At 48.9% G+C, this 24,404-nt stretch overlaps 1 protein-coding gene across 15 annotated transcripts in view; it reads right to left on the bottom strand.

Moving 5' to 3' along the window:
• The window catches only part of pyd (zonula occludens-like protein polychaetoid), a 430,922-nt gene that overhangs the window by 363,816 nt on the left and 42,702 nt on the right, over positions 1-24,404 (bottom strand). Inside the window, exon 1 of one of the 15 annotated variants that reach the window (XM_071658245.1) lies at positions 21,589-22,444. The exons of the other annotated variants lie outside the window; for them this stretch is intronic. Coding sequence (XP_071514346.1) covers positions 21,589-21,681 — 93 coding nt within the window. The 5' untranslated portion in view covers positions 21,682-22,444. Of the gene's footprint in view, positions 1-21,588; positions 22,445-24,404 lie in introns of those variants that run through there. 15 annotated transcript variants of the gene reach the window in all.

Below are 24,404 nucleotides of genomic sequence, written 5' to 3'. Positions count from 1 at the left end.
TAGCCCCCGTTCACCGGGGGACACAGACGTTCTGGGGAAGATGGGTAGTTGAGGGGAACCGTTCACCGGGGGACACAGACGTTCTGGGGAAGATGGGTAGCTGAGGGGAAGGGGAGAAGGATACAGCCTCCACGTCCTCCTCACCACTCCATGGTCACACGTTGCCCCATTTCACTTGCCCGGGGCATGACCCACTGGGGCCCCGAAGACAAGGTCATCCCCGTTAACTCGTTGAATACGATGGTACTACTCTTCAGCACGGTGATACAGTCCTTGAACACGGCAGTACAGTCCTTGAACACGGTGTTACAGTCCTTGAACACGGCGGTACAGTCCTTGAACACGGTGGTACAGTCCTTGGACACGGTGGTACAGTCCTTGGACACGGGGCGGGACGACATCTGAGCACACTGGGACATATCTCGAACACGGAGGTGGACGATTCTCGATAAACCAGGTGTCGCGATCCTTGAACATGGGAGGGTACGGTCCTCGAGCACGACGGATCTCGGGTCCTCGCCCTACCACGAGATGTCCAAGCACTTACGAACACACGAGACCCCAGGCTGAGTAGACAGATTCCCCGAGGGTTCAGGACGTGCCCTGAGGCTGGCGGATCCGACAACATGTAACATGGTGAGACACACACACACACACAACCACACACACACACACACACACCACCACCACCACCACCACCACACATACCCCCGTGGGGTCACATGCAGATTGCGGTGAACAAGACGGCGCAGCAACAGCAGTGACACGGAGCAAACGAACGAACAGCAACACTCCTAGAGCAATCAGAAGGAACACAGTCACATCACAGGGGAACAGAGGTCACACACTCAACACAACGGTAAGGCCCTGCGGAGGGGGAGGCGGAGGGGCAGGTGTGATGGCCTGGACTCTCTTGACTTGGGTCGGGGAAACGACCGGCGGGACCAGGTCGTCCATGGACCCCAAGGGTCGTCCCATCGTGTCCAAGGGTCGTACCATCGTGTCCAAGGGTCGTAACGCCGTGTTCAAGGGTCGTACCATCGTGTCCAAGGGTCGTAACGCCGTGTCCAAGAGTCGTTAACGCCGTGCTCAAGGATCGTTAACGCCGTGCCCAAGAGTCGTACCGTCCGTGCACGTTCGTAACAAAGACACCCGCAAGACTTCATGGCATATGACATGCACGACCCTACACACACACACACACACACACACACACACACACGAGACACACACACTACCCTCGACACTGGTGCTGAGTGAGTGACTGGCCAACCTTCCCTACCTACGACCTCTGTAAAACGTCACAGAAAGAAATAGAGAGCAAAAAAAAAGCTTAATCCACTTAGAGGAGGGCGTGGTTCATGGTGGCGGACTTAACCTCGTTACCCGGTGTCACTCCGTAGCTAACGTGTCACAGACACCGGTAATCACCAGTCTAATGACACACACACACACACACACACACACACACACACACACACCTGACAATCGTCATCGTCTCTAACCCGTCGCCGGTGTCCCACATCAGGAACCAACTGCCGGCAAATATTAGAATAACTCTCAAATATGTCGATCACGAAACGGTCAGCGATCTGTTCATATCCGCCATAATAGCAAAAACAAGAATATGGTTCTCAGGTCTGGTCATCGCACTTGGAAGAAGCACAAAGAGCAAATAGAGAAGGTCCAGAAGAGGGGCAACATATATGTGGTACCAGAAATAAGGGAACTGAGATACAGGAAAGGACAACAGGCTTCAAAATATGCCAATCTTGGAAGAGAGAGGAGTGAGGGGTAACCTGATCACAACCTTTAGCGTATTCAAGCAGTTCGATGACACAGACAGTGTACAGTGCCTCGAGAGATGCAAGGATAGAGCAACCAGACGACATAAACATGAAAGCCAAGGCAAAAGACTCGATTAAAAAGACGTGGATAAGTACTTTTACAGCATAAGAGTAGTGGATGAACGGGACGAAAGGACTGAATAGCGTGATTAACACACAAATCTTAAAGGGACTGATAACATAGTTCCAATAGGGACATTTTAAAGAAGTTGCATGACGGTAGAGAATGTTTCAGAAATGCCCCCCCCCCCCCCACGAGCGGAAAACTTCTTCACCATAAGGTACAAACAGGTAATTACAAATAGTCAATTACGCTAAAGAATTACGCACAAATAATCACTTACGCTAAAGAATTACGCAAAAGAAAAAAAATAAGAAAAACAACTACAGGACCACACTTCTTCAGCGCGTCTGAAGACGCAAAACTAAGATGCATCATTGCATTGGCGGCATCCGACGCTACACATCGATACGCCGCACGGGACGCCGTACGCTGATGGGGGATATCATCCATCCACCCCCCCCCCCCGGCTCCCTTTCCGTCCACGCCCGCAGGCGCTGGGTAGGTTGGGAGATAGTGGAGTCCAGCGCTCGCCCCCCTCACCCCCTAATCTCCACAAACTCCCGCCCATCTCCAAATACGCAATTTTTCTTCCTCCCCCCAAAGCCATTTCTCCGCGTGTGCCCTCGTCGTCCAATTTGTGCCATTTATGTGCCTTTGAGTACGCGGGCGAGGTAGGAAGCCCCTGGGTGGGTTAAGGTCGGAGACGCAAGGCATCGGGGGGCATTGAAAATAGCTCTGACGACAGCAACGGAGAGGTTGGAGTGGGGTGAGGGAGGAGGGGAGTGTGACGACAGCAACGCGGGTGGGGGAGGTAGGAGGAGAGGGAGGGAGGGAAGGTGGGTGGGTGGGTGGGTCTGTGTGTGTCCACATAAAAGACAGCGGACTTCCCTCGAAAGCTGCGGCTCTCCCGCAAGACCACAGAGGGAGGGACGCAACACTCAAGGGGCTTCTTCACTGGCTGCGACCCGCTGATGGACGGACACCTTGCGCAATACATCCCTGCACACACCCCACCTCCTCCTCCTCCCCCAATCCATTTCATTCCTCTCTCTCTCTCTCTCTCTCTCTCTCTCTCTCTCTCTCTCTCTCTCTCTCTCTCCTCTCTCTCTCTCTCTCTCTCTTTTTAAACGTGGAATCTGTTAACGCTTTTATGACCACTGGGTTTTTTTTTTTAAAAAATACAGTACATGTTCCGCGAACGGTAAAAGTGTGTGAATTTTTCATAACGATCGGCCATCATCTTTCTTTTATATACATTCTACAAGCGTTATACTAAAATGTGAAGCTGTTTCAATCACAATTTTGAGTCGTTCGAGCCTAAAACAAGGGGAGAAATGATTTACAGTGCAGGTGTTGTTACAGCACAGTAAGAAAATGTCCCCCCAACCAAACCCCCCCAGCCAAATGTTTGGCTTTCGTTTTCTATGACAATGGCGGTGCCGGATGACTGCCCAACCGAACCCCGCTGCCTGGCGAACGACAACATCAGCCATGGAAGAAACAAATCTAATTGTAACCAAATCTTAATAAGGCTACATGACTTGCCTTAGGTCAGACCCGATCAGGTCACATGTAACATCCACAAAAAAACAGGGCAGCGTCGTCAACTCTATGTGAAAAAGACAAAAACGGTTACGACGCAATGGGAACATCCCCATCTCCGCTGAATCCTTTTGAACGGAGGAGCAGAAGATAATCAAAAGCATCGTTTGAGAGAGCAGCGGATAAGAAAAAGCTCGGGGTAATTCATTCACCTGACTCCACATTCCCTTCCTACGTGATTTCCTCCTCTCCCTACCTCACCATGAATGTTTACAGACACAACACAATAATTAGAAGTTGAGTGAGAGTAGGAATGTGAAGGCTGGAAGCAAAATTAATATGTATATGTAGGAATGTTCAGGCTGGAAGTAAAATTAATATGTATATGTAGGAATGTTCACGCTGGAAGCAAAATTAATATGTATATGTAGGAATGTGAAGGCTGGAAGTAAAATTAATATGTATATGTAGGAATGTTCACGCTGGAAGCAAAATTAATATGTATATGTAGGAATGTGAAGGCTGGAAGTAAAATTAATATGTATATGTAGGAATGTTCACGCTGGAAGCAAAATTAATAGGTTTATATGTAGTAATGTGAAGGCTGGAAGCAAAATTAATATGTATATGTAGGAATGTTCAGGCTGGAAGCAAAATTAATATGTATATGTAGGAATGTGAAGGCTGGAAGCAAAATTAATATGTTTATATGTGTATATGGTGCACTGGGAGACGTGGTAAGGCTAGCAAAGGTGGCTGAGGGTGTAAAATTGTTTTCTCGGCATCACTTCAACACTTCTACGTAGGCCAGGAGGGGAGTACCTCCCTGGGAGGCTCAGCGCTGTCTACAACCTACTGGCGCGGAGGGTGTAAGCTGGTTTCCAGACACGACTTCGACACTCCTCCAACTTACAACCGATTGCGGTGTCTAATGCACCTGTCGCATAGCCTGCTTTGCTCACTAGACACTTGCTTTCCAGGCTAACGCCTTCTGACAATACTGGAATTTGTGACAGGCAAACAATAATAATCGCCGAACCTCATAAAAAAAGAGGGGGAGGCCATTATCACCCGCCACCGTCGCCTCCAACCAAGCAGAGATCCCTCGTCCCCCGTGTCGCAGTTCGGAGTCCACAAAGACCGCCACAAATTATTTAGTTTAATCTGTTTACCATCCCGCTTACCGTGGCTTGGGCAAGACATTACAGGCACTCGACAAACTTCCGGCGCAAGATTATACAAATATATGCAAATATGAGACAACTTAACGAAGGTGGGCGGGCAGGAATGGGTAGCCTATTCTTAACCTACATTACCATTCCGGTCTAGAGCGTGTAAGGTTAATCGAACGGACCGTAAACCATTACCAGAATCATCATTATCATTATCAAATATCAAATAAATAACCACATTTCCATTATCATCATTACACACGCGTCTCTCTCACACCTCATTTTTTTTCTCTCTCTAACACCCACATCACTGGTATATTTAGAAAACGACCCACCACCCCACCTCCCTCCTTCCCCACCCCACCCACCACCCCCCCACTCTTTGGACTCACGCTAACTAAATGAAATTAAACGCAACACACCCTAGGAAGACTGGGTGTGTTGCATTAGGGCGTGGCTCCACGACGGGGAAGCAGTAAGTGTGGGGCGGTCGTGGGAGAGAGGGAGAGAGAGAGAGAGATAGGTGTGAGGTGCCCCACCTCCCCACCCTCCTCCTCATGCCAAACACACACACACACACACACACATACACACACACATGTTCTACTCCCACACGTTACTGTCATTATAGAACCTCGTATCAGCAAGGTCACACACCTCCCTTCCAGGGCGCCCTCACACCACTGCCCCGCTGCAGGACACACACACACACACACAGCTGAACAGCAGCTCACCTTTCCTCCTCCCCCAAAAAAACACCAACCTCTGAGAACACGTTTCGAACCAGGAATAAAACCTTATCTAACCTAACGAATACGTTTGGAACCAGGAATAAAAACCTTATCTAACCTAACGATCTTTAATCTTTCGTGGATGTTAATCCCTTCCATTTACATAGATAAGAGATTAATGAACATGTGTATAAATTGGTATGATAATCCACAAGGTTAATATACGACACATATACACACTTACATGCCACCGTTTTCATCACAGTGCACCACCTGTCTTACCTGGTGATACTATGTACGCTTCTCAGCTGGTGCTACTATGTACTTACCTCACCTGGTGCTATAATACACCGTCCCACAGCTGGTGCCTTTGCGATACCTGACCCTCCACCACCCTCAGTGTCCCCCAAGGCATAATCAAAGACACCCAGCTGGAGTAGCGTGGTTTCCTAGCCTTTAAGAAATTACTATCAAAGTAAAGATATGGTGATTGACCAACCAGAGGGAGCTTGTGCGTAGAATACTAATGCAAACAGCTGGTGGGGGGCCGTAAACTCTTAAGGTTGCAAGTATAAACAGGTGGAAAGGGTGGCATACAATTAAGGTCACCAGTGTATACAGCTGGTGGGGTTGTAAACACTTAAGGTTACTACTGTATACAGTTGATGGGATCGTTCAAAATTTAAGGTTAATGATGTAAACACCTGAAGGGGGTCGCAAATAATTACGGTTACTCGTGTAAACAATTGGTGGGGGTCATAAACAAAAAGAATACAAGTGTAAACAGTTGGTCAGGTTGTAAGCAAATACAGGATACCACAGCAAACAAGTAGTGGGGTCGTAAACAATACCGAACACCAGAGTAAACAGCTGGTGGCCTGCAAACAACACGGAAAGCAACCATACTTACAGCTGCCTGCTCGTACTCTCCTTCGTCAACACTCACCTGAAAGAAACAAAACACGAGAGTAAATATCTTGCTGCTAGCAACACAGCCAACACTGACAACACAAAAATAATGCTTACTGACCAAGCGTTGTTCTACTTATGAACGACATATAGAACAAGAACACCTGGGATGAACAGGGAGAACATGTGCAGCTTTGTTCTTTACAGAATACCTGTGTCTCCCTGCGAGAGAGAGACTGCAACACAACATGGGGGACTGGCAAGACCAGCACCGCAACACAGTAACTCCACGCCAACACAGACCATATCAGTGACGCCGGCAACACACCGTCAGTGTTGAAGGCTTGCAAAACTATGCCAACACAGACCATTGCAGTGACGTCTGCAAGACACTGTGTGTGTTGAAGGCTTGCAAAACTACGCCAACACAGACCACTGCAGTGACGTCTGCAACACACTGTGAGAGTTGAAGGCTTGCAAAACTACGCCAACACAGACCACTGCAGTGACGTCTGCAAGGCACTGTATGTGTTGAAGGCTTGCAAAACTACGCCAACACAGACCATTGCAGTATCGTCTGCAACACACCGTCAGTGCATAGCGGAAGGATCGTGGTATGTAGTGTTGAGCCTCCTACATTCTAAAAGGGTACATATGACCACTCCCAGTAAACACAAACCGCAAAAGAAATCACAAATCACCATGGCAGCAACACCCTCACCGTAAACCAAACCCCTACGTCAACACACAGCCACAACGAGAGACGGCAACACCTATCGCAACACATAAACCGTCAATACAACGCTAAAATAACACCAACACGAAAATATAAAACAGACAACCATCAATCACCAACACTAAAACAACACTACATTAACACCAACACGAAAATACAACACAGACAACCATCACACTTCATCACACTTATCATTATAATTCACAACTGCATTCGTGACAACAACCATTGCCAAACAATCCCTCACAACCCAAACAACCCACTAATTTCAGCACAACCCACATTTACATCACAACACCGCCACCATCCCCAAACAACCTGGAGGCAACAGAAGGCGAACACTAAAAACGACTCGGCCATCGCCACAAACACAACACTTTCTAACACTTGTGTTGACTTACAGAATTCCTCGTGATATTCGCTCCGGGTTGAATTGCTAATATTTTCTACCCAACCAACTCAATACATTACCCCATACAAGTCACTAACTACTACAGCTGAACTCGGCTACAATATACTGTATAACATTTCGGAGAGAGCTATGTTGTTTTGACCCTCCGTTACGTTGCAGAGTGGGTATTACGCGAACCTTATACAACGCACTATTATCACGCGAGCTTTATACAGTGTTATAAACACAGCCTTAAACACTGTAGCAACACACCTAGCCTCATACAACCTCTTATAACACTGCAAATTAAACTACCACAGACCACGATATCACAACCCCGCCACAAACATAGAGCCAATCACATGCCACAATACCACAATCACAACGCATCATTCACCACAATATCACCACCACAGTATCACAATCACAACGCATCATTCACCACAATATCACCACCACAGTATCACAATCACAACGCATCATTCACCACAATATCGCCACCACAGTATCACAATCACAACGCATCATTCACCACAATATCGCCACCACAAAACCATCACCACAATACCACAATCAACGCATCATTCACCACAATATCAAGACCACAATACCACAATCAACGCATCATTCACCACAATATCACCACCACAATACCACAATCAACGCAACATTCACCACAATATCACCACCACAATACCACCCCCACCACCCTGCCAAAAAAAAAAAAAATAAACACCAGAAGCCCTACAGTAGAATGTAAACAAAACAACACACCCCTGACCAACAAGATGCCCTTGTAGCTGCCGTAATAACAACCCCCTACAACCACGTATCAAATCCTTGTATCATTACTGTGCTAACCAATATTTTCTAGTAGACCTGACGTGTCTTTAAGGTTACATCTCCTTGGTTGCATCAGCACCTCACTCCCACGGGGAACTGAGTTCCTTATCAAAGCCATCTCATTGACGATATATATATATATATATATATATATATATATATATATATATATATATATATATATATATATTGGAAAGGATCACAATTTCGCGCGTGATGAAGTATATTCCTATGAGTCCGCGGGGAAATGATGAAACGCGATAAGTTTCCAAGTGCACTTTCGTGTAATAATCTACGTCTCTTCGTTGTATATCAAATGACTCGTATTCTTTCTTGTATCTCCCCTGATGATGTGATTATTACACGAAAGTGCACTTGGAAGCTTATCGTGTCTCATTTCCCCGGGGACTCATAGGTATATATATATATATATATATATATATATATATATATATATATATATATATATATATATATATATATATATATATATTCTAGCCTGACTGACTACAATACAATACTGTATTCATCTGGACTCCTCTCCATAACCACTACGGTAACCGACAAGAATACAGTACTGTATTTCTCTGGACCCCTCTCTATTACGACTACAGTCACTGGCTACGACAAAATACAGTGTTTCTCTCTCTCTCCCTCACCATCTGCTTCTGAGGTAGGACGGGAGCGATCCACCTGTCGAAGGCCATTACTGCACCTCTGCCGCTGTTGTGTATGCGGGAAACGGCGATGGGCACGAGGCAAACGAAACCAGTTTTAACTGTACAAGGTGAACATATCAACCCCGTTTCACTGCCTCGCTCTCAGTTATTTTTTCACTGTGGCCTGTCACCAGTAGCTTATATCATCTCACTGCAGTTCATCTACCTTTGTCTGATGTTCGCTACAATAATGAACACTGCCTCACAACATTTCACTGCGACAAACTCGTTTATCTCAGCTGTTCACAGCACCGCTGAACAGTGAAAAAAAAATCTTACTGCGAGTAATTCATCTTTCTCAGCTGTTTCACCGCAACAATGAACAGTGACGAACACCATCTCACGGCACGTAACGCACCTTTCTCCGGTGTTCACTGCAGCCTTCAACAGTGACAAACACCATCAGTGTCAAGACAAGTAGCTCATCTCTCTCGATATTTCACTGCGACAGTGACCATCAACTAACACCATCACTGCCACTGCAACAAAGTCATCTTCAACAGCCGTTCACTGCAACACTTCTTACAGACACTAACACCGACTCACTGCAAACCCAAGCTCGCTATCCACAGTTCACCGTCACCCTGACAGTGACCAGAACCACTTCACTGGCGCTTGAGCAGCTTGCCTTGCGTCATCAGTAGTTCACTGCGACACTTACAAACACACACACACACACACCATGATCAAAATCAGTGCCAGGCGAGGGCAACAGAACTGTAACATAAGACTCGTCTGTATCACAATAGCCTGTCTGGTCTGTGCCGGGTGACATAGACAAGCCTCACCCATCCACATCCTCCCGTGGCGTGGACGGATGACTCTGCCCTCATCCAGCAGCACCAGCAGTAGTAGTAGGGCCTGCAACCACAGCAGCCGCTGCAAGAGCAATAACCAGGCACACACACACACACACACACACACACACACACACACACACACACACACACTCACTCACTCTACCTGGACCTTGGCGGGGCTTCACCAGGGAGCCTGGCCTCACCAGTCACAACATGGAGGACTCTGGCGGGAACCTGGCCTCCTCACCAGTTCACAACCTCGAAGCCTCTGGCGGGAACCTGGCCTCACCACCAGTTCACAACCTCGAAGCCTCTGGCGGGAGCCTGGCCTCACCACCAGTTCACAACCTCGAAGCCTCTGGCGGGAGCCTGGCCTCCTCACCAGTTCACAACCTCGAAGCCTCTGGCGGGAACCTGGCCTCACCACCAGTTCACAACCTGGTAGCCTCTGGCGGGAACCTGGCCTCACCACCAGTTCACAACCTCGAAGCCTCTGGCGGGAGCCTTGCCTCACCACCAGTTCACAACCTCGAAGCCTCTGGCGGGAGCCTGGCCTCACCACCAGTTCACAACCTCGAAGCCTCTGGCGGGAGCCTGGCCTCACCACCAGTTCACAACCTGGTAGCCTCTGCAAGAGGACAAGCCTTACCTAGCCCCCAAGAAACCTTCGTCAGTCTACCCGGGCATCGCTAAGACCACGACAGCCGTCATCTGACCAAACACACAGGAGCAAACACGCTCATCGCCTCTCTCTGTTTCTCCCTCATTCCTTGACGCGAAACACGTCCCGCTACGAGTTCACTCTCGCGTCATGTACGCTCACACTGATACGGTGGTGGAGCGTGCTGCAAGGTCACGCTGGTGGGTGTAGTGCGCTGTCAGCTCACACTAGCGGAGTAGCGCGTTGCTGCACGATCACACTAGGGTGTGGGACATCAGTTCACATGAATGTGGGCGATGCGTGCAGCAAACTCACACTAGTGGGGAGAGTCAGCATGCTCTATAAGCTCACACTAGTGTGGGGAGATTCAGCATGCTATATAAGCTCACACTAGTGTGGGGAGATTCAGCGTGCTATATAAGCTCACACTAGTGTGAGGAGGTCTAGCATGCTTTATGCTCACACTAGAAATCGTCTGTTATGCCCCAGGGACACAACAACTGCACTGGTCTGAGAACAAGGGACGAAATACGAGTAGCCCTACTCAATGTAAACAAACCCAGAGGTGTTATGAGAAAGGTAGAGTACGTAACGTAAACAAAGAGACGTATGGGATGCAACATGCACACACCAGATGCGTAAAGGACATGTAAACGTCCTCCAAGCATCCCTGTTATAACGAACGTGAAACAGCCAGCCACGTAGAGAATGTGTTACGCACCCGAGCAACGTAAAACAGAAAACGTGCACACCGCTTCGACGCGTACGGAGTAAAAAGTATCGTATACATAGCGGATCATCTACACTGACAATGCCGTCCTAAGCTAGCCATGTACACAGAGGGGGGAAGGTACCTGTGTAGCGTACACAGAGTAGTGAGTACATCATCTACACTGACAATGCCGTCCTAAGCCAGCCAAGTACACAGAGGGGGAAAGGTACCTGTGTAGCGTACACAGAGTAGTGAGTACATCATCTACATTGACAATGCCGTCCTCAGCTAGCCATGTACACAGAGGGGGGAAAGGTACCTGTGTAGCGTACACAGAGTAGTGAGTACACCAACACAAAGGCTGGTGTAAACACGGGACAAGAGCGCTTCTACACCTACGGTCATAAGAGCATTAAGGTATGTGTGTGTGTGTGTGTGTGTGTGTGTGTGTGTGTGTGTGTGTGTGTGTGTGTGTGGGGAGGGGGGAGGGGCGGAGGGGTATGGCTAGGGCTGCGTGTTATCCATGTAAGCTTTGGCTAACAAGGCACATTCTTAAGAAAGACTCACGAGGGGGGGGGGGGGGGGGATCTCAACGACCAACGCCCAGTCGTTCAACTGCTACACGATTAATGAACTAGGGGCAGGGGTAGGTGGGTGAGGGGGGGGGGTGGCGTAACGATGATGTCGTTTGACACTGCCGTTTCAACGAGAACGACCATTTAAGATAGCCAGTCTTTTAAGAGGATTTATCTATCACACTGAACGAGATTTCCTTGTTGACGTACTGCACGTCCCGGGAAGCGTTCGTATGTAAAGCATTCCCCCACACGACGAGCAGCAGGCTATGAATATATACACACAGTTGAGGAATCACATTTTAAGTGGCTGGTCATAAGAGTGACCAGAGATAATCACAAAAGAGATTACGACCAACGTGGGGGCTGGACACCTCTACGCTTTGGATAAGCACACGAGTGAGGACTGTCTCGACAGCACATGAAGTTTTACAGAGCAAAAATCTATGGCTGATCCATTATACATCTGGTGGTCATCTAGCTGGACATTATGTGATGTATAGTTACATAGTGATTGAACTGCAGTAGTACTGTGTGGACGTGCATTATGTATTCAATGGCGAACACTGAGTCACGTAAAGTTACATACTTGCATCACCAAAGGACAACTGTATTCTGTACTTAAATGGTGAACGCTGTCATGAGTATTTTTCCACGCTGCTCGCGTTACAGTGATACAGTAGCTGACGTACACAAAGCTATCTGCTTCAGGAGGTATAGGGCAGTTCTTGTATCAGCACGAGCGCTGGTGGATAAAAGGTGTATGTTGTGACGGTGGTTGGGTCGGGCGATCGCCCCTCTGACCCTCGAGGAAAAGTGTTATTATTGAGTCAGCTGTGGTCAGCTGGTTCACTACTCCAACGGGCTGAGAGCCGAGTGACATGTCTGATAATCTTCTATATTTACACATGTAAGAGAACAGGAAACGCTCTCTATAACTGGCTGATCTGTTACCTCAGAGCCTTGTGAATGATCAACCAGCGCCCCTGTGACAGACTGTTACAAGCCACCAGCCCCTGTGACTGACTGCTACAAGCCAACAGCCCCTGTGACTGACTGTTACAAGCCACCAGCCTCTGTGACTGACTGTTACAACTCACCAGCCCCTGTGACTGACTGTTACAAGCCACCAGCCCATGTGACTGACTGTTACAAGCCACCAGCCCCTGTGACTGACTGCTACAAGCCAACAGCCCCTGTGACTGACTGTTACAAGCCACCAGCCCATGTGACTGACTGTTACAAAGCCAACAGCCCCTGTGACTGACTGTTACAAGCCACCAGCCCCTGTGACTGACTGCTACAAGCCAACAGCCCCTGTGACTGACTGTTACAAGCCACCAGCCCATGTGACTGACTGTTACAAAGCCAACAGCCCCTGTGACTGACTGTTACAAGCCACCAGCCCCTGTGACTGACTGTTACAAGCCACCAGCCCCTGTGACTGACTGTTACAAAGCCACCAGCCCATGTGACTGACTGTTACAAGCCACCAGCCCCTGTGACTGACTGTTACAAAGCCACCAGCCCCTGTGACTGACTGTTACAAGCCACCAGCCCCTGTGACTGACTGTTACAAAGCCACCAGCCCCTGTGACGGACTGTTACAAGCCACCAGCCCCTGTGACTGACTGTTACAAGCCACCAGCCCCGCGATTGACTGTTACAACCCCCCAGCTCCGTGACTGAGTTCATCATGACCCACCAACCCTGTGACTGGACTGATCACGACTGGCTACACATGTGCCCGGAGTGATCACGACCCACCACAAGCTTCTGACGAGGGCCGTTTTGATCGACCCACTCCAGTTAACAGCTGGGATGACCCCCAAATCCTAAGCCTAGGCAAGACGGACCTGAGAACGGGTCGAACCACTGAGAACGACCCTCCACTGCTCCTCCTCCTCCTCCTCCACACACACACACACACACACACACACACACACACACACAGGCTGAGCAGTTTATCACGACCACAACACAAGTGGGGGGGATTACCATTTAAACCTTACGTTAAAGCCCCCCTAGACACACGCTGATCCCGTTAATATAAGCACTGAGGCTTCTGTTCAACTCCTCCTCCTCCTCCTCCTCCTCCTACAATCTCACGAGCAACGTACTCGACTCAACGCCCTGCCCTCCCTCCCTCACTCCCACCTCCCACCGACCTCCAACACCAGACGTTCCTCACACTTGTAGGGTCTTGCTTGACGTCAGCCGTCGGGTGATCTGGGCCGAGTGGAACGCCCAGAACCCAACTGGATAGCACGCCCAGAACCCAACTGGATGGCACACCCAGAACCCAGCTGGAGGACACACCCAGAACCCAAATGGAGGGCACAACCAGAACCCAGCTGGATGGCCCACCCAGACCCAGCTGGATGGCACACCCGGAGATAGCTGGATGGCACACCCAGAACCCAGCTGGATGGCACACCCAGACCCAGCTGGATGGCCCACCCAGACCCAGCTGGATGGCCCATCCAGAACCCAAATGGATGGCCCACCCAGCCCCAGCTGGATGGCCCACCCAAAACCAACTGGATGGCACGACCAGACCCAACCACAATACCGTGGAAGCCGGCTCCCTGTGGCATACGACCACAACACAAGCGACCCTTCCAAGTGTAGACGACCAGGTCGCCAGGTTCACCCTGTGAACGAACCAGCTTCAGGAGGGTTCAGTTCGAACACCAACCTGAGAACAGGTGCGTCACCCGTGTGACGTGTTACACCTGTGTGACGTGAAGCACGTGACCTCAGTCGTGTTACACGCGTGACCTCAAGCACGTTAAATAAGACGAGTTACACGTTCACCCTTATAAGTGTGGCCTGAAAATTGCGTTACACGTTACAAAATGGGGCCTGAAGTAACGTTACGTGTTTCACAGGTGTAACGTGATATGCGTTACACGAGACACTTTACACGCGTGACATAAAACAGAATAACATAGATATTTACATCTACATAACATGGCATTTACTGAGACATCACTAGGCGGACCGACCCCCATCACTAAAGGACACACACCCCCCATCACCTCAGACTGGTGTCACCAACACACACACACACACACACACACACACACACACACACACACGTCCGGTGCCACCTACGCTCTCTGCTTAACCGATAAAAGTGGACATCCAGCAAGACCTTGTGGCGAAGAACTTAATGGGATCTTGAGGCGCTCTAGCCCATGGGGGAGGGAGGGAGGATGGAGGGAGGATGGGAGGATGGGGTGGGATGAAGAAGAAGAAAAAGAAGGGGGGGGGGGTCAGCCGAGAATGGGGGAGGAGGAGGAGGAGGAGGAGGGGGAAGGGGGAGTAGGAGGAAAGGGGAGGGGAGGGAGTACAGTAGGGGAGGTGACCCACATCAGTTGACCTCGGTCTGGGGTGTTGTCTGGAGGGGGGGAGGGGGGAGGCAGGCAGAAGGGGGGAAGGGGGATTTACATAGTGTGTTCGTGTGTGTGTGTGTGTGTGTGTGTGTGTGTGTGTGTGTGTGTGTGTGTATCAGGCAAACAAACAAACTCACACACACCCTCAACCCATGCTCCAGTGTGTTCAACCTGAGACGCGAATATCCACAGTTTATCAAAGCGCTTCTTGCTTTTCACTCTACGCGCTCAGCTGATCAGGTCACCATGTGAGGCAAACGTTGCCGTGCCGGCACCAACAAGCGAGGCAAACGTTTCCGTTCCCTCAACAGCAAGCGAGGAAAACGTTTCCGTGCACGTATCCAACAAGCGAGGCAAACGTTTCCGTTCCCTCAACAGCAAGCGAGGAAAACGTGTCCGCGCCCGTACCCAACAAGTGAGACAAACGTTTCCGTTACCTCAACAGCAAGCAAGGAAAACGTTTCCGCGCCCGTACCAACAGGCGAGGCAAACGTTTCCCTTCCCGCACCAGCTCCCTCGCGCAAAAAAAAAGAAACGTTCGAAAATAATCTAGACCGAGATGCCCTAGAAGAGGGAGAGAGGGAGGGAAGGAGGTGTACACATTACACGTCCACCACATCCATCAGCAGCGGGTCTTAAGAGCACACTCGCGCATGATGAATCGCCTCATTCCAGCGTGTCTGGCATTCCGCCAGCAAAACTTTCCAGATTGACTCCAAGCCATTTATCCTCCAAGTCTCATGATAAGAAGCATACCGCAAGGGCGCCCCGCCGCCCGCGCCGCGCCCGCCGCCCGCCCCGCGCCCCCGCATCCCTCCCAGTGATGTGGCCACACCACATGCATCATCCCCCTCCTGCAGCGTGGCCATGCCATACCACACACACACACACACACACCCACATCCCTCCTTGTGGTGTGGCCACACCAGACATGGATCATCCCTCCTTAACCCTCCTCCTCACTCCTTAACCCTCCTCCTCACTCGCACACCTACATCCCTCCCTGTGGCCGCGTGACCTCACCACACACACACACACACACACACACACACCATGTCTCCTCCGGTGTGAGCTTATAACACATCAACATCACCCTCTGGTTTGAGGTTACGCCGTGACACAGCTTCTCATTCTAACGTACGCAGATGACACGTCAAACCCCCTTGTACTTTGCGCTCGTGGCGATACGTTACTCCTGTAGAGTTTGCTTCCCACACACACACACACACAGGCGCGAGGGATAGTCAACGCCCGTCGGAAGACGTTCCTCTCTCCTCGGCAAGGTAGGCAACGGCAGCAGCAGGAGGAGAAGAAGCGTCAGGCGCACGAGGGAGCGGAGAGGCATCCAGGCCCGAGAGGCACGATCTGAAATGCTGATGGCCGTGAGAGGCATTAAGTCGCCAACAAGATCACCGTGAATCTCTGGAGGAACCCGACCTCCCCCCCACCTGAATTATGCATCGGCCTCACTCATCCATCCTCTCCCCCTCCTGAACCGAGGGAAGGGGGAGGGCGCCTGCTGAGGGAGACGCACCCTGGTGACGATTATACACGAAAGCCTCAGGGTGTTTACCTACCCGGGGGTTCACACCTACTGGGATCCAGTTATGCGAGAGGGAAGTCTACGCCTTCCCTAACCCTCAGTGTGATCTGGGCCTCTGTTATCCTCTAGGTCTCTCAGCCACACCAATTCTTAACACGTCCAACAAGCTTCGTGGAACTTCTCGAGCCTCCGGCGGGATCTATGACACACTTTTTACCCACAGCCAGCGACTGGTGCTCTGGTGGGCCGGGCTGGGGAACTAGGGGTTTATCTGTCGCTCACCGGCGGAGGAAGAGAAAGAGAGGGAGGGAGGGAGGGAGTCATCCGTACACTCAGCTCGCTTCGAGAACTTTACGAGCCGTAAGTCACACCCCTGAACACTCACTCCCTCCTTGGCCAGGGCGATTCGTCCTTTGAACACGACGGCACGACCCTTAAACACGACCCTTAAACACGACGGTACGACCCTTAAACACGACGGTACGACCCTTCAGCATGAATAAAAAAAGAAGGTAACAACCATTCAAAGTGGCGATAACGACCCTTAAACACGACGGTACGACCCTTAAACACGACGGTACGACCCTTAAACACGACGGTACGACCCTTCAGCATGAATACAAAAAAAAGAGGGTAACAACCATTCAAAGTGCCGATAACGGCCCTTGAGCACGACGGTACGACCCTTAAACACGACGGTACAGCCCACTGACCGTTACGTTACATCGACCTGACCTTTCATGGGCCGTTGGGATCACAGTGTCAAACACACAGCATCAATGTCCCAGTACAGCGACACGAAAAGATCATCTGAAACACGGCCACAAATCATCATCCTCTTATCTCGATTTCCTCATCGTTAAGTCTGCCTTGAGAGGCAAAAGTAACGAGTCTCAAGAGACGACGAGGTAGAACACCTCGCGTCTTGGGCCGACACATGTGCAGCGAATGAGATTACGAGCCCGGGCCCAGGCCCTGGGCCCAGCCCAGCCCAGCCCAGCCCAGCAGGGCTAATATTGGGGTAATGATTGGTGTTCGACAAGCCGCCAGGCTCATGCATATTCCGTCGTGTCCCCAGCTAAGACCGCCGGGTATAATGCGATGACCCAACGTACTCAAGGCTCCTTGTAGCATCAGGGGGGAGGGTGGGGACACGATCCCCAACCCCTCCCTCACTTGGTTCCCTGGGACACCACCACCGTCATCCCCTCCTTCAAGATGATCCTGCGACCGCGCCATTATGAAGATGACGTCCTAACCAAACTACCCAAACGACTGCGTATGGACTGGATTCCCTCCTGCAGGAGATCATCCCAGGGGCCACGCCCTATAGAGAGACCCCAAGCATGAAGACAGGCCACTGGGAAAGGAACTGGAGCAGGAAGGGGAAGAAGACGAGGAACTGGAAGGAGATAATTGAGAAAATAATCAAAATAGGGAAAGGTTGAGCGAAAGAATCTGGTGACAGACGAAAGAAGCAGTACAGACGAAGAAGAAGAAGAAAGAAATGAGAGAATATGGTGACAGATGGAAGAAGCAGTATAGATGAAGAAGAAGAAGAAGAAGAAGAAGAAGAAGAAGAAGAAGAAGAAGAAGAAGAAGAAGAAATGAGAGAATTTATCAAAAAAGATTGAAAAAAAAAAATTATAAGTCATATACGAATGAAGAAACAAAAACAGAAGGGAGAGGGGGAGGGAAAGAGATGAGAGTGAGGGAAGCGAAGAGGAGGAGGGAGGAGGACTGTGTTGTCGTGTGGGGTGACGGAGGTGAGAGTAGTGCCATGGAGGCAGAGCCGGAAGCCACACCAGTGCCACTCGCCTTGACTGGCACACCATAGACTGGCCCTCCCTCCCTCCCTCCCACTCTACCACTCTCCCTCCCTCAGTAGTGTTTTTTCGGCCCCTCCCACACAACGCCCAGGGATCTTCCCCAGTTCCCTGGCTCACAACCCTCCTCCCTCTCAAAACCAAGGGAAAGGAGAGGGAAGTAATGGCGTGTATCTCTTAAGTGCTACGCGGACGACACCAGTTCTGCTAATATGGGTGGATCAAAAGACAAAAGAAAAACTTGCGGAAAAAAGCTTAAAAATAAAACAAAAAATCGCTAAAACTTTGAGAAGAAAAACAAGCTTAAAAATAATAAAAAAAGATTGCTAAAACTTTGAGAAGAAAAAAAAGCTTAAAAATAGTACAAAAAAAAATTGCTAAAACTTTGAGAAGAAAAAAAGCTAAAAAAAAAAATACAAAAAAAAATTTGAAAAAAAAATTTTTCCCCAAACAAAATTGCTAAAACTTTGAGAAGAAAAAAAGCTAAAAAAAAATACAAAAAAAATTTGAAAATTTTTTTTTTTTTCCCCCAAACAAATTTGCTATAACTTTTTTTTTCCCCCATACACAAAGTCTGTAAATAAAGAAGCGTCATGAGAATGTTAACACAACATGATCTAAGAGTCTATCATACACGTAAAACTTAATAATATCACGGTCGCATCAAACAAGACATTGTAGCAATATGTAAGGTGGCGAGTGGTGTGATCGTGTGCAATTTACGCACAGCAACAGATGAATGGAAGTAAAAAAAAAAAAATACCTAAAAGAACTATCCTTGTACCAAAAACTTCACAGATTGGAAGAAACACACGCGTCAACACATCGAACAGGTATTCCCATGCAACACATCCGAGAGAGAGACAAACCGGCGATATAAATAATATACGAGGGAGCCGCGCAAGGAAGAGGGCGAGCGTCGTGAATATTTGGCCTTACGAGATTTAAAGACGCGTAAAAGGAGGAAGGAATGAAACCTGCGGAAGAGGAGGAGGAGGAGGACGAGACGATCGGCCGAGCGAGCAGTTCCCGACCGTACGTGCCCACTGGGGGGTGTGGGGGAATGACGCAATGTGGTGGTCGTGGCTAACGGCAAGCAACAGTGTGGTGGAACAAGTCAAAAACATCCCGCCCATGTGGAATGACAGCCCTGTCTCATCTGGCCGTGACTACACACACACACACACACACACAATCATTAGCGCTACTGACTATGGGTTCGAATTCCTGGTGCAGTAGTCGGTCCACAGCCAAACCCATCTCATCTTCCCCTCGGAGGCTAGTCAGTAGGTGAGTGTAACTGGCTTAGGCTGGGGTATGGATATTATATATATATATATATATATATATATATATATATATATATATATATATATATATATATATATATATATATGGTACACATATACAGGTGTGTAAAACTCTTTCCCCGTAACACACATTTAGTAAACACAATCCTCTCTCTCTCTCTCTCTCTCTCTCTCTCTCTCTCTCTCTCTCTCTCTCTCTCTCTCTCTCTCTCACACACACACACACACACACACACACACACAGAACCGCTGGTAACAAAAGAAAGGACACGAGAAAACACCTTCTAGGAAGGATCACGCCGGATATATATATATATATATATATATATATATATATATATATATATATATATATATATATATATAACGCATTCACGGCCAATGCCTTCCTTCCCGTGACCAAAAACGCTAAAAAATATACGAACTCAGAGGTCTTGATCAAGCTAACATCCTAGCACCTGTAATGCTCTAACGTCCAAAATCATATTCAAGGGAATGACATTTTATAAGGGGGAAGGTTGTGAAAGGATGCATGCATGCAATAACGGTTACTGAAGAAAAAAATATAGTCTGCTACATTGAGGCAAGGAAACACGTAGTCCCTCCCAAAATTTACTATATTCCCGTTTTCTCCTCACACCCGTTTTCTATATTTATCACCTCATCAACAGCGTACTTTATAAAGCTCTCATCACTGCTACATCATAAACATACTTTTTTATTATCATCTATTGCTAAATTCAGCTGCCTAAGTGCACGCTTAATGAAAGGTACTGCTTAATAACGACATACTTATTACATCGCTACATGATATACATGTTTCAAAAAGTATAGCTAAATCCAGCTGGTCTTAGTACACGCTTCATCAAAGATACTGCAAAATAGCAGCACAATTATTACACGTTCAAGTCAGGGTATTGCTAATCATAGCAAAATTACACGTTTGATTATATGTTTGGAGAGAGACTGCAGATTAAATACATGTTTAAAGGTACTGGCTGATTAACTACAGGTTTAATTAAAGTTACAGCTAAATAGAGCAGACTACAAATATAATCATAGGTGTTCCTTGATACTACTAATTTACAAGCTTAATTAAAGATATAGAATAAGTACAGTTTAACAGCAACATGTTTAATTAAAGATATAACTTAATAACTTCGTATCTAATCAAAGATATTGATAAATATAACACAAACTGCAACTTTAATTAAAGTTAACCTTAAATAAAGCAAACTAACCATACGTCTACCTAAATATATTGTTATATACATGTAAGCACACGTCTGATTAAGGTTATCGCTACATATAACTTAACCACCCGTTCCGTCCTTAGCTTCAGTCTTGGAGAACTGGCTCTCACAGAAAACGTGGTCGACAGCGGGAATACCGCGCAAGGGAGTACTTCCCTAAATATGGCGGGCTTACTCCTAAATACCGAACCCTTCCTAAAATAGCCATCTGCGGACTCATCCGGGATAGTGGACTCACCTAAGACAGTGGACTCAACTAGGACACCTGGCCCCATGTGAGATACCGGACTCATTTGACACTATGGCCCTCGCCAAAGACAATACACTCGCCCAAAGATACCTGGATCATCTTTACATGCTGACGGGCCAGAGGAAGCCAACATCCACTGTCCGACTTTCGGCCAGGTTTGGTGTTCTCGCAAATGCCTGGCTGTAAATCTTAAGACACACACACACACACACGCAACACACACATAGAGGCATTCCTGTGGCGACAAGCCACGCGTGTTGGCGCGGATCACACCCAACTTTTCCCTGCGGCACTGGAGCAACGTACCTTCTTGCGGCGCGCGTTGCGGTGGCTGCGGGAGGAGCGCTGGCTGCTGCGGCTGCGGCTCCGCCTGCTGGAGCGGCGGGCCTCGACCAGCATCTTCCGGAATGACCTCACTTCGGCGAGGGAGGAGAGGAGGAGACACCTGACTAGCCCAAGGTCAAAGTCGTTGAGGTGGCGGGGCGTCGGGTCACCTGGGTGGCAGCCGAAGGTGCCGACGACAGGCGAAGGCGACGGGGGGGAGGAGGAGGGAGAGTCACTCGCTCTAGGTGACTCTCAACCCAGAGAGTCACTCGAGGTCGTCGTAAGACACCCGAGTGGAAGGGTCCTCAAGGAGGAACGGGCGAAGCACCGAAGTACGCCAACACACACACACAAAAAGTCTCTAGTACATATCTTCGAGTCCTCTGAGACAGGCAGGGGAGAGAGAGGGAGGAGGAGAGGAGTCGTCCTCCTCCTCAGCCGTGTGTGTGTGTGTGTGTGCGTCGGGAGTGTGTTGGGCAGGACCAACGGGCGTCCGGGGAGGTGATCGCTGGTATCTGGGAGTCACGATACAGGCGTCACTCCTGAAACGGCAGGTCAAGGGAACCCCCTCTTCGCTACGCTGCCTCCTCCTCCTCCACACGGACCCAACCTCGTATCTAGGTCACTCTATATACACATATATTTCAAGATTTTTTCCTTCGATCTCGAATCTTCTTTCCTTCGATCTCGAATCAAAGTCTCCGTCACTAACACGACGCGGGCTCGGGATGGATGGTTTTTTGTGTTATTCTGGAAAAGCAACTGATGAATTCGCCTCACCATATCGAAGACTCGTCGATGACTGGTTGACATTTTCCCCAGTGATTCACGACAGTTCTTTTTCCCCCACCACCGTCTACTATTCTAGTTTCCACGATGACCATTCCCAGAAGTACAGAACTACAACATTTTTTTCATCATCGTTGCTTCAAGGGGACTACAACATCTACCGTCTCCCGACTTGTAACAACAACCCCCACATCAACCCCTCCCAACACACACGGCACGGGCCCACAACCTTCCCCCCTATTCAATCAAAACGTCCATGACATGTTTATGCCTCCACTTCCTTCCTTCCCCCCCTCTACAAAGAGGTATATACGACACCCTTTTACCAGTTACCAGTGCGAACACATCGGCCTATTCCACCCAGCCCTGAAGCGTCCACCAAACACGAGCAAAAAAATAAATAAATAAATCATAGATGAAGATGCAGAATGACAATCTGATTATCATGGGAGGGGGGTGGTCTGTCCCACCCACATACCCTAAATGGGCCACTTGAGGCACAAGCATGACCCGACACAGAGGCCTTCTTCCCCCCCCCCCCCCCCCGTGCTCTGCAACTAAAGGGGAGGTCAACAAACTGACCACGGACTAGCGTAACTTGGGCGAGCGGAGACTCCGTGTGTGTCAACCAACCGCTCGTAAAACACGAGCGAGAAGCTGGTATTTTGCCTCGTCCCTAATGTTCGTGCAACTGTACACACACTCTCACCTCTCTCTCTCTCTCTCTCTCTCTCTCTCTCTCTCTCTCTCTCTCTCTCTCTCTCTCTCTCTCTCCCTAACCTCGTACCAAATAGAGAAAAAAAAAATAAACAGGTAACGTATTCTGCGGGTGATTCATAAGCCATAAAAAAAGGAAAAAAAAAAAATAAATTCGCCTGCGGGATATATATATATATATATATATATATATATATATATATATATATATATATATATATATATATATAAAAGGAAAATGATCCGTGATCGACTGGTGGGTGAGGAGTGTTGCGAGGCGGCGCGTGATCGATGGAAGACGACGACCACCACCAACCACCAACTCCCCTACCAAGGAGAGGGTGTGTTCTTCGACAAGTCCTACTCCACAGGCGAGTACGTCAAGCCTCGCCTCCACCACCCCCACCAAAAAAGAGCCATCAGTCATGTGCACTCACGACACAACAAAATGGCCCTTTCGTGTATGTAGTGCAATATTCGTTCCCCCTTTCTCTCTATCACACACACACACACACACACACACACACACACACACACACACACACACACACACGGGTTATTTTCCACGTTTATATCATCACAGCCACGACCTTAAAGACGATACGGCCTGTTTCTCTTTTAGTCAAAGAGACGAACTGCTTGCGGCACAGAACGGCCAGAGTACTCGCGTGCCCAGACCTAGCATCGCAGTAAGGGCTTCTTGCTATACAGTGACCACGCTACACGAGTGGGGAGGGACACAGACCAGCAGCTAAAGACTGTAGTCATAATCTATGCCTCACACTCGTCCCTGACTCTTCAAACTGCTTTTCACAGTCCCTCTCCAAGTCTGCCTCTGGAGTAACAGATATTACGAAGTAAATAGCCGGGTCGTATTTAGGTAAGGCAAGTCGGTGGGTGTCTGGTGGCGACAAGGTGGGGGAGGGGGGGGTCGTCGACTTCGCCCAAGTGTTTGGAGAGGGAGAAAGGGGTGAGTGGGTTGGGGAGGGGGAGACATAATCCTCCCACCCTGGAGCCTTGAGTGCCCTCAGGGGCGTGCAAGAACTGAGTCCATGCTATCACCGTGTTACATCATAAGACTTGCTCCATAAGTCTTACTGATGACTGAAATATTTCTGACCCAGTGAACACGACGGTCCGACCCAAAAGCACGATGGTACGACCCTTTGAGCACGATGGTAAGACCCTTTGAGCACGACGGTGCGGCCCTTTGAACACGATGGTGTGACCCTTTGAACACGACGGTGCGGCCCATAAGCTCGACGGTACGACCTTTTGAGCACGATGGTACG

Source organism: Panulirus ornatus, chromosome 66 (assembly GCF_036320965.1).
Source record: "Panulirus ornatus isolate Po-2019 chromosome 66, ASM3632096v1, whole genome shotgun sequence".
Classification (NCBI taxonomy): Eukaryota; Metazoa; Arthropoda; class Malacostraca; order Decapoda; family Palinuridae; genus Panulirus; species Panulirus ornatus.
This window is presented reverse-complemented; position numbering and strand designations above follow the sequence as displayed.